Raw genomic sequence first — 12,354 nt, forward strand, 5'->3', positions numbered from 1 at the left:
TAGGCATTTGCTAAATTTTAAAATAAAAGTTTGCTTTTTTATATTCTGAGGACACATTACATTTTATACTGGAAGACTTGAGGAGGACAGAAACTAATCTGAAGCAAATATTGTTGAGGCATCATACAGGTGTAAAGTTAACAGAATTTCATTTTCTTCAGAAAACTTCTGAAATGTTATACAAGATAATCTCTACAGACTCAATTTTAAAAAATGATACTTATATTTATCTATTTATTTACATTTTTTAACCACACCAAAAAAAAGGAATCTTTGGCTCTTCTATTCTATGGAGTATATGTTACTCTAAATATGAGCTTTATTATACCAAACTTACCTCAGTTAATCCATGGTTGACATCCTAAGACAGCAGCGCAGAATATAACAATAACGAGTAAAGAGCAATGTTAGTGTCCAAATTTAACTATTTCTATTCAAGGTAGCATTTCATATATTTTGCTACAGCAGAATATTGAAGTAATGAGGTAGACAATACATCTACAATCAAATACACTCCCTACACATGCATCTTATATATCTATATCTATTAATGTAAGATCTTTGTTTCAGGTACCTTGTGATCATAAAATGATTGAGGCTTTAACATAATGAAATTTGTTTTCAGCAATTAAACACCCCCATTTGCAGAATTTAGGCAGAATAAGAAAACTAATCTTATGCCTGGCTTGGTCTTAAAAAAAATTTTTATGGCTCAGTTTTTCTACTTAAAAAAATGGAAAAAACATTCCTCAGACTTTAAGACTTTAAAATCTCAGCAAAATGTCTGACAGTGTTTAGTAGATTAAAATGCCATATGGACACAAAGTGAGAAAAAATAAGCCATAAATTGTTTTTATTTGACAGAAAAAAAACCAGTAAAACATAAGGTATCTTACATTAAGCATTCTTTAAAACTGAATTAATTTAAAATAGAAAGTACAGGAAGGGAAAAAGGTTGGTAAGCAAAAAGAAATGAAGAGAGAAAGATATATTTATTAAGGCAGTAATAGTGGAAATTATAATGAAAGCTTACCACTTTATTGAACAGAAATGTACATTTTCTTGTAGAAAGTTTCCACATATGCTCAGAGCACAGACTCGTGTAAAGCACCAGAATCTTCAGAAATATGTTAGTAAATTTGTGGATGGTGCCTTGTGTTGTGAGGAATTAATTTTACCCCAGAAGAGAGGGCATTGCCCTAGGTTACTAGGAGGTGACCTATAGACCTGTGCAATATCATGCCTGATAGGAGTGTCTTTGTTTGCCTGGCGCTTTAGCCACTGGACAATGTGACTTATGATAGGGGCTTGGGCCATGTGCTGTCAGTTCTGCTTCCAGAAGAGCTGGGAACTAGAGGTCACTACATGAGCAGGATGTGATTTAACCCCAGTAAAAACTCCGGGCACCAGGGTTCTGGTGAGCTTCTTTGGCTGGAAATACTCTGTATTGTCACACATCTATGCCAGGAAAGTAATTCATCCATGACTCTACAAGGAAAGGACAACAGAAGCTCTGTCTCTGATTATCTTTCCAGACTCTGCCCTGTGTGCTTCTTCCCTTGGCTGATTTTTTTTTCTCAGATTGAACTTTCTATTTGTCACTATTAAAAGCCTAAATTTTTTTTTTTTTTTGAGACAGAGCTTCGATCTTGTTGCCCAGGCTGGAGTGCAATGGTGCAATCTCGTCTCACCGCAACCTCTACCTCCTGGGTTCAAGCAATTCTCCTGCCTCAGCCTCCCGAGTAGCTGGGATTATAGGCATGCACCACCACGCCTAGCTAATTTTGTATTTTTAGTAGAGATGGGGTTTCTCCATGTTGGTTAGGCTGGTTTCGAACTCCTGACCTCGTGAGCTGTCCACCTCAGCCTCCCAAAGTGCTGGGATTATAGGCGTGAGCCACTGCGCCTGGCCAAAAGCCTAAATTTTAAACAGATTCTTGGATTTATGGTCCACATCCACCAGCTCATATAACTTTAGCACCTGTCACATCCCCAGTAGCCTTTCTAGAACTACTACCTTCACAATGAAGCTCCCTGGTTTTCCCACTTCAAACTTGGGCGTCTTTAGCATTTTTACTTTTCTAACAAGGACAAGCATGGAGAGGATAAACAGACTGGCAAGCCTTTTCTTTATATTTTCCAACGTTTATCGACCACTTCTTTCAAGTCACTTGTCTGAACCTCTTGAATCATGATTTTCATCACTTTCTTGTGGATTTGGCGGACCTGTTGGTGCTGAGAGTAAGAGGTCTTCTGTATCTGACCGTTGCGTTTCTTAGTAAAACCAACACAGAACAGATGAAGCAAATAACCATTAGTGGTCTTGACATTAACATGAGCTTCTTTCATGATCTACCAGTTTTTGGCCATGGAACTCATTTTGTCACAGGTAAGATCCATGCTATGGAAGTTAGGTAGTTTAGTGCCTCAACATCCTCAGTAGTCAGCTTGAATTTTTAAAATGCAATTTCATCATTCTGCAGATCAGAAAGGTTCACTTCAAATATACACAACACTTGAGGCCATCAGATATAATTTTGGTTCCTTGAGTCCTGGTGACTAGTGTTTCTCTCCAATATTTCTTACACTAAACATAGCATGTGCTTTCATACCATATCTGTCTTTTTTAGAAAGTAGATTAACCATTTCTTTGCTCCCTATTTGTCACCTTTCATAAGGTGCTTGTTCTTGCCAAATGTCATGGTGCTGCTCAGAGAGTCAAAAGGACCCTTGGCTGATTTTAACCTATTAGCCTTTCCCTGTAATAAACTCTAATCATCAGTGTAATAATTTTCAGTGAGTTCTGGGAGGCCTTGTAGCAAATTATCAAACCTAAGGGTAGTTTGGGGGACCCTACCCAAACTCACAATTGGTATCAGAAGTGAGGGCAGTCTTGTGTAAACTGTTCTCTTTAACTTTGTAGTTGACTAAGTTCCCACATGTCACCAGGGATATTATTGGAGGATTTAAGATATTAGCAAAGACTTTGGGTTCTCTCACTATATTGTGTTAAGTAAAGCCAAAGCAGTATAAGCATAAGCAAAACATCACTCTATGCAAATCCTATTCAGAAGAAGAATATTATTGACAAGAATTTCTTTAAAAAAATTCACAGTACCAAGTTATTACCACATAAATGCTCCAACTGGCAGTGTAAACAAGATGGAAGTCTTTAGAGACTGTTCTGCAAAAAAGCCTTTTAGATTACACTCTGTTTAGCTAGAAGGCAATATAAAAGGAACATCTGAAATCCTTTTATAGTATACCTTGTGGGACTTTTTTTGAAAAAAGAACTTTATTATTTTAAAGCAGCTTTAGATTCATAGCAAAATTGAAAGTAAGGTGCAGGGACTTCCAATATAACCCTATCCTCACATATGCACAGCCTTCATATCACCAATATTCCTCTTGTAGGACATTTAAAAAGTGCTATTACTACTAAGAAAGTTTAAATAAGCAAAAAAAAAAGCCTATAAAAATTTATCTATGGCCTGCTTGATAACTATACTATATATCAAGGGAGTTTATAGTATGGGAGATGGATTTGCTCCTTAGCTAAACAATGAAATATTAGTATGTATGCATTATCTTTTTTACTACTACATGTAAGTAGATATAGATGTTATACATATCATTATACATTGGGGAAGTCAGTAAGATAATGTTAGAATTTATAGTGCGACTAAACCATACTAAGCAGAATATAATTTGGTTACACTAAAAATTGGGAGAGAAAGATGTGAACTGGCAAGAATATGAAAAATAATAGGACATGTGAAAAACTTCAGAAAAAGAGAGATGATTAGACATTAGGTATAATCATTTTTCTAAGAGAGAGAGGCACCAAAGGGAAAACCAGATAAAGATAATTAACTAAAAGTATCAGAAAGGGAAGAAAAAATAGCAAAGAATTTGGTAGTAACCAATAAGGTATTTTTACAAACAATTTAAAAGCAAAGTTAAAGGAGGATAAGGAAACTGAGAATAGTACCTAGAAAGTCCTCTTAGAAAATGTTTCATTATAGTGCACATAGAGAAAGGCAGCAAGAGAACAAAGTTATTAGACACATCAGAATAAAAGCTACTGCCAAATTTGTAGCCTGTGTCAAGGTAGCCAGCAACAATAATCACCATTTTATAAAGACTTAACGTGTGCCAGAAATTAAGTCCTTCACAGGGATCATATAAATTAATCTTCTCAAAACTTTTTAAGGTAGGTACTAATATCCTAATTTACAGAAAACAAAATGAAATCTCAGAGACATTAAGTAATTTTCCCAAGGACAGAACTGAATATATGCTGAGGTGGGATTTGAACCCAGGCACTCTCCTAAAAGTTACTCTGCTTTCTCATCATACATATTTATGTTGTCAGTTAGAATTCTTAATCATTACAACATTCTCCATAATAAATTAACTTAATTTTCCAATTTGTAATGTTATTTATTATTATTATTTTTTTTGAGATGGAGTCTCACTCTGTCGCCCAGGCTGAAGTGCAGTGGCGTAATCTCAGCTCACTGCAACCTCCACCTCTTGGGTTCAAGCCATTCTCCTGCCTCAGCCTCCCAAGTAGCTGGGATTACAGGTGCCCACCACCATGCTTGGCTAATTTTTGTATTTTTAGTAGAGACAGGGTTTCACCATCTTGGCCAGACTGGTCTAGAACTTCTGACCTCAGGTGATCTGCCCGCCTCGGCCTCCCAAAGTGCTGGGACGTAAGCCACCGCACCCAGACTGTAATGTTATTTATAATTATAAATTTGTTGTGGTCTTAGAGTTCTTTAACAGCTACGCACCAAGAGTTTAGAACTAGTTTAATGTGTGTATATATTTATATAATATGTAAGTGAACACTGGGCTTCTTAAGAAATTGTTCTTCTTTAAAAGGGTCCACATATCCCTCCAAATGTTCTGAATCCTTTCAAAAACACTGCTAAAAGACCTAGGGTACCCTGGTTGGTGTGTGAGGGTTTATATGCAAAGTCTTGGTATGAACAAGGTTCATTTCCTGAAGAATCAATTTTCCTCAATGGCAAATAAATTAAATCTCTTTTTTTTTTTTTTTTTGTTTTTTTTTTTTTTTGAGATGGAGTCTTGCTTTGTCGCCCAGGCTGGAGTGCAATGGCACAATCTCGGCTCACTGCAAGCTCCGCCTCCCGGGTTCACGCCATTCTCCTGCCTCAGCCTCTCCGAGTAGCTGGGACTACAGGCGCCCGCCACTACGCCCGTCTAATTTTTTTGTATTTTTAGTAGAGACGGGGTTTCACCGTGGTCTCGATCTCCTGACCTCGTGATCCGCCCGCCTCGGCCTCCCAAAGTGCTGGGATTACAAGCATGAGCCACCGCGCCCGGCTAATTAAATCTCTTTTATATTGCAATAAATATCTATTATGCCCATAATGCAAAATTTGCATTTAAAGATAGAAAATTAGCCTTAGTTCAAGTCTTGCTGAAGGAAGGTTAAATCCTTAAGAGATATGTCATTTCTCCTGCCTTCACAGGTTCTCTAAAGGAAGAGTTTGAGAAGCTTTACCTAGGTCAGAGATGAAGAAAAAAGGAAATATTTATTCAAAACTCTGCTGAGGTCAATTATTTTCTTTCTTAAAAAATTATCCCTTGATTCCAGCTACCACTCCATTTTTTTTTTTTTTTTTTTTGCTCCTCTTCAATGCAGAACTTCTTCAAAGTATTGCCAATGGTTGTTACTGCTTCCTTACCTCTAAATTTCTCTTTACAACACCCCAACCCTAGAATGGTATTATCAAGGTTACCAATTACCTTCATGTAACCAAATTCACTGTCAATTCTATGGTTTCATCCTCCTCCTCTGCAGCATTCAACAGTCTCTCTTTCACTTTTAAATTCTGGTTTCCAAGACTCTCCTGGTTTTCCCTCTACCACACCTGCTTTTTAATCTTTGTGGATTTCTCTCCTTTCCTCACTTCATATCAAATCCATCAGTGATTTTTATTTTCCTTTTGTCTCCAAGATTCCCTTTTATCTCCATGACGTATTCCAAGTCCATTTCCTTCTTCCATCTAAACAACCATCATCCTAGTCAAACCCATCATTTTCTCTCTCCTAATCTACTAAAATATAGCTTTCTCATGGATCTCCATCTTTGATTTCTGTCCCATTCCCTACACAGCCAACAAAGTGATTATTCAAAAGGATCAGATTAAGTTTCCCCTGTGTATCGTTAACACTTTAGATAAAATCCAAATTCCTAATGCTAGTTTACTAAACTCTGTATGATTTGGCCCCTGCCCATTTCTCTGTTCCCTCCTCACTCCCATAAGACATGCTGGCTGTTTTCCTTTCTTTCTTTCTTTTTTTTTTTTTGAAAGGAGTCTCACACTGTCGTCCGTGCTGGAGTGCAATGGTGCAATCTAGGCTCACTGCAACCTCCACCTCCTGGGTTCAAGCAATTCTCCTGCCTTAGCCTCCCGAGTAGCTGGGATTACAGGCGCCCACCACCATGCCTGACTAAGTTTTTGTATTTTTAGTAGAGACAGGGTTTCACCATGTTGGCCAGGCTAGTCTCGAATTCCTGACCTCGTGATCCTCCCAAAATGCTGGGATTACAGGCGTAAGCCACCACGCCTGGCCTAAAGCTGGCTTTTTTCTATCATGTCAAGCTTGTTTTCACCTAAAGTATTTTACCAAATGTTCATTGTTCTTGAAATTCTCTCTGCCCTGATCTTAAAGGGCTGCTCCTTGTCATTCAGATTAATAGTCATACTTCATTAGATAAGTCTTTTCTGAAATCTATCTTTACTAAGTCCCCTCATTTTAATAATACATATTATTAGCTGATATTTTTTGCTTTGACTATTGCCAATCTTGCCCAGTAGATTACAAATTCCATGAGAAACAAGGCTCTGTCTGGTTCACCACTGTATTTCCAATACCTAAATCAGTGCCTGTTATATAACAGATTATCACTTTGTTGAATAAGCAAATGAGTAGACCTAAAGCTATAGAATGGCTACAAACCTGACCCAGCCTCAAGGTGACTCAGGATAAAAGTCAATGAGTCTCTCCCAGTCCAGACCCAAGTACACTAGGGAAGGAAAAGATGTCTAGAAGCAACCTGATTCCAGGAGGCGGGAGTATCCTAAAAACAGCATGCACTAACCAGATTGCCATTCAAAAACTACTGTACTTTTTTAGTGCTTACTAGACATATTCTAGACACTGTCAGAGGTGTTGGTTGACTGACAAGAGCACCCATCCACAAGGAGCTTACAGCTGGTGCCTAGCAAGCAATGAAAAGTTACTCACCCTTCTATTATATAACTGCTGCACACATATTAAATTACCTGGCTACAGAAAAGTGGGCCTCAAGTATACAAAAATGGCTAGCAAATAAGAGTAGTAAACCTAAATATTTTGTATCTAACTGCTTACCCATTTCTGCATTAAAATTTTATGTGCCTAATTCAAGTTTTATAAGACCATGGTACTATTTTAATGGGATAGTGTCTAGTTATTAAAGACTTGGCTGCATAAAAAGATGTACGCACCCACATTTATATAAAAAATCTGAAATAAAGGTAAACACATAATCGGCTCACTGCCACCTCCATCTCCCAGGTTCAAGTGATTCTCATGCCTCAGCCTTCTGAGTAGCTGGGATTACAGGCATGTGCCACCACACTTGGCTAATTTTTTGTATTTTTAGTAGAGATGGGGTTTCGTCATGTTGCCTAGGCTGGTCTTGAAATCCTGAGCTCAGGCAATCCACCTGCCTCAGGCTCCCAAAGTGCTAAGATTACAGACATGAGCCATCACACCCAGCCCTCTTTTGGTAGTCTTGAAGCACCAATTTCACAACAATAATGCATTCTTAGGAGTTCTAGTATGAAGAATGCCAGTATTCTCAACACTGGAGAAATAAGAGGCAACCTCATAGAAAATAAAAGAGTTAAAAATCCATTTCGCACTTGTAGTTTTTTTTTGTTTTGTTTTTTTAAAGTGTAATCCATTTCTTTGGTTTGGCTTTGGTAAAAGAGTAGAATGCATATAAATACTGTATAATATATAGCACTCCTTTGCAATGTGTTATTTAAAAAGTAAGTTCTGGATAAAAGTTCTGAAAAAACTTTCTCATTTCAAAATCAAGCAATTGTTTCTTTTTTTATTAGATATATATACATAAAAATGAAACTACAAATTGCACAGAAAACCTACCATTCCATAGGCCTGCTGTTGGACCCAGTTGATATAATCATTTCTTATGTCTATCAATTCTTGTACTTCATGTATATAAAATTTATCATACTGTATAATCTGTCCCGTTTTCTCATTTACCTACAAAAGAAAATGTAATTGACATTAAGTTTAACCAGTACCCAAGACAGACAAATTTTTTTTTATTTTTTGAGATGGACTCTCACTCTGTCACCCAGGCTGGAGTGCAGTGGCACAATATCAGCTCACTGCAAGCTCTGCCTCCCGGGTTCACGCCATTCTCCTGCCTCAGCCTCCCAAGTAGCTGGGACTACAGGCACCCGCCACCATGCCCGGCTAATTTTTTGTATTTTTAGTAGAGATGGGGTTTCACTGTGCTAGCCAGGATGGTCTCGATCTCCTGACTTTGTGATCTGCCCGCCTTGGCCTCCCAAAGTGCTGGGATTACAGGCGTGAGCCACCGCGCCTGGCCAAGACAGAGAAATTTAAAATATCTAAAGAAAAAAATGCTTTGGGGATTTTCTTAGCTATTTTTTAATTCCTACAAAAAATAATTACTGAGTGCCTACTATATGCAAAATGCTAGTTAAGTGCTATGGGAGACACAAAGATTTGTAAGATGTGATATCTGCATTCAGTACCCCAAAATCTAGAAAAGACATGTCTTTATAACTACAACACAGTATGAGATATATAATGATTAAACTGTATATGGTATATATAAACTAGATACTATAAAGACTTATGGCTGGGAAATGGGACCTTAATAATAGCAGCTAATGCTTGTTAAGTGTTGCTCTGTGCTGGCATCTGATTAGAATAAACTTTAGGAGGTGATATCTGGACACGATGTGAAAAATGAAGAGGATGCAAATTACCACCCTAGAGATTACCTATTAATTACAAAGATAAAAACAAATCTTTACAGTGGAGAGCACCATCTTAATCAAGTTATCTAACAATCATCACCAGTACTGGAACAATGAAATATTATGCTCTTGGTGATATAACTCAACAGGAAGCATACAAATGATCTATGAAGTAAAAACAGTTTAAGCCAAATCCAATCAAGTCTCCTAATCTAAATTTTAGTTTATAGGAAATATAAGGGATAGAGGAACAAGTTAAATAAACATCACCACGAGGAAACAATCAGACAAATCCTGATTATGAAACTTTTATAAGAAAACTGGCCAAGAATCTTCAAAAACTCAAGGTAGCAGGGATTGAAAAAAAAAAGTTAGGAGCTATTCTAAATTAAAAGAGACTAGAGGAATTCTGGTACTAAATATGGCAGAATACTTTGCATCAGACTACTCTTCCTGGCACTAACAATTATAAACTCTAGACAGTACATTAAAGAACAACTATTGTACTTAAAAACACTGGAGATCCACCAAAAGTAGGCAGAAACAGGAATGGACACAAGTAGAGGGTAGAGCTCAAGCAGAAAGCAGCAGTCTTAATAGACAGACTGAAGCTGCCAGCACAGTCAGATAGTGAGGAATAAAAAAAATCAAAGAAAGGAATCCAGAGGACAAAGCCCCAAAATCTATGTGCAAATTCCCCCCACACCCTTGGCTAACTCTAAACCATGAATGCACAAAGTAAGACCTGCTATAAATAAATAAATAAAACTCAAACCCAATAAACCAACAGAAAGCACAGCTGAGAGCTGCTCCTTTTTTTTTTTTTTTTTTTTTTTTTTGAGACGAAGTCTCACTCTCTTGCCCAGGCTGAAATGCAGTGGCGTCATCTTGGCTCACTGCAAGCTCCGCCTCTCAGGTTCATGCCATTCTCCTGCCTCAGCCTCCCGAGTAGCTGGGACTACAGGCATCCACCACCACCTCTGGCTAATTTTTTTTTGTATTTTTAGTAGAGACGGGGTTTCACCGTGTTAGCCAGGATGGTCTCAATCTCCTGACCTCGTGATCCGCCCACCTTGGCCTCCCAAAGTGCTGGGATTACAGGCGTGAGCCACCATGCCTGGCCAGAGAGGCTACTCTTACAGTAAGAGTTCAAAACAAGCATTTCCAGAGGAAAAGGAGCATATTTCATAATAATAAAAGGATTAATTTACCAAGAAGTCACAACAGTCCAAAAACAGCAGAGCTTGAAAATATATGAAAGAGAAATCAACAGAACCACGATCACAGTTGGAGATTTTTAACACTGCTCTTATTAACTGATAGAAAAAAACAGACAAAACCAGCAAGTATAGATGATCTGAATAACAATTTAAACCAACTTGCACTCACTGTCATAGAACACTTCACCTAATAATTGTACATGAAATGTTCACTAAGATAGACCAAATCCTGGACCATACATTAAGTCTTCATACATTTAAAAGAATCCAAAGTATACAACATACGTTCTCTGTCCACAATGGAATTAAAAAATCAGTAACATAAAGAGATTTGGAAAATCCTAGAATACTGGCAATTAAACAAAACACTTCTAAATTACTGAAAAGTTTTCTTGAATCTGTGAGAGAGCTAAAGTTATAAGACAACCAAGTAGCCTGAATCCAAGGATCAACAAATACTTACAAAAGGTAACAGGGTACCAGAAATGGCTCATTTGTGGCAGAGAGAAGAGGAAACTACTACTGTCATACAAGCAGAAGTAATACGCTAAAATTTTAAGGATCACTTAAAGCTGAGTGTGGGGTAGCTTGATAGTATGAAACCCCACAGAGTCCCAGGCAGTTGGCACTCACTCACAGCCTCTTGTCCATAGACTGCCACTTGTCCAGTTGTTCCATGAAAACAACTGGAAACAAGGCGGGGGGGCAGGGAAGGAAACAAGGCAGAATATCAAGAGCCTCTCTCAATGGTACAAGGAATTAGCTGCCACATGAGAAAGGAACAAAGGTCCGCCACCCTGCCCAGATCCTTCTTTCACACAGCCACTGAGGAAGGGGAAGCAAACCCATGTCTTCTTGCTGAGGGAGGGAAAAACCTTCAATTCCTGGGAGGAAAGGTGACAAGAACAGTCCTAGGCTCAGAATCTTATATCAGTAGGACTAGAGGTCTGCAATTGCTGAGGGAGGGAGCAGAAACTGCCACACAAAAAAATCCAAAGCAGAGTTTGGTTGCCACAGGAAGAGGGGAGGGAACTCTAACAAAGGTCCAGGCACACATAATCTACCTAAAACCAAGGCTATACCACAACAACCAAGAACCATGTCTGTTCCCTCTCCTCTACCAATCTTGAAAGCACTGAGTAACAAGCAACATCAGTTTATAACTGACAAGAGGTAAGAATGAGAAGAAAATCCCTCTAAGGAGTAGGCATGCAAAGTGCGGCACAAACATTCACAAAAACCACTTGACACCCTACTTCCACCCTAAACACTGTACTACAGGCCTCAAATTCCTCCAATGTTAGAGGCCTCAAATTCCTCTAGCATTAGAGGCCTGTAGTGTAATGAAGGTATTTATAGCAAATTAAAAATTCAATCCCAGCTTAATTCCTGACTAAATAAACTCAAATCCTTACACTAATACCAGATAGGAGAGGTGTACCAATTTATAAGCTTTAAACCTATTGATTTCAGTTTCTTACTATTTTATAGCTAATCCAAAATTATGAGACATATCAAAAATCAACTGAACAGGCTGGGCATGGTGGCTCATGCCTGTAATCCCAGCACTCAGGGAGGAGAACGCAGGTGGATCACCAGAGGTCAGGAGTTCAAGACCAGCCTGGCCAATGTGGCGAAACCCTGTCCCTACTAAAAATACAAAAATTAGCTGGCTGTGGTGGCACATGCCTGTAATCCCAGCAACTTGGGAGGCTAAAGTACGAGAATCGCTTGAACCTAGGGGGTGGAGGTTGCGGTGAGCTGAGATTGCACCACCGCACTCCACCCTGGGCGACAGAGTGAGACTCTGTCTCAAAAAAAAAAAAAAAAAAAAAAAAAAAAAATCAACTGAACAAAACAAAACAAAAAAGTGTCTAGAGACAAAGCAATCAAAAGAGTCAGATTCAGAGAAGACTCAAATGTTGGAGCTAGGAAACAGGGGCTTTAGGAAAATATTTTGAACTTAAAAGTAAAAACACATAAAAATTTGTGGGATGCTAATAAATCCAGGCATAAAAGAAAATCTATAGCATTAAATGATCATATTAGAAATAAAGGGTCTAAAATCG

General features: G+C 38.2%; 1 protein-coding gene across 2 annotated transcripts in view; it reads right to left on the minus strand.

Annotated features, from left to right (window-relative positions):
- The window catches only part of HERC4 (HECT and RLD domain containing E3 ubiquitin protein ligase 4), a 162,813-nt gene that overhangs the window by 45,472 nt on the left and 104,987 nt on the right, over positions 1–12,354 (minus strand). The window contains exons 16-17 of one of the 2 annotated variants that reach the window (XM_003258212.3): positions 8,197–8,316; positions 338–361 (exon numbers count right to left, since the gene is read on the minus strand). In XM_003258212.3, coding sequence (XP_003258260.1) covers positions 338–361; positions 8,197–8,316 — 144 coding nt within the window. The remainder of the gene's footprint in view (positions 1–337; positions 362–8,196; positions 8,317–12,354) is intronic. The other variant, XM_003258211.3, reaches the window with a different exon arrangement.

The sequence above is a fragment of the Nomascus leucogenys genome, chromosome 18 (assembly GCF_006542625.1).
Source record: "Nomascus leucogenys isolate Asia chromosome 18, Asia_NLE_v1, whole genome shotgun sequence".
Classification (NCBI taxonomy): domain Eukaryota; kingdom Metazoa; phylum Chordata; class Mammalia; order Primates; family Hylobatidae; genus Nomascus; species Nomascus leucogenys.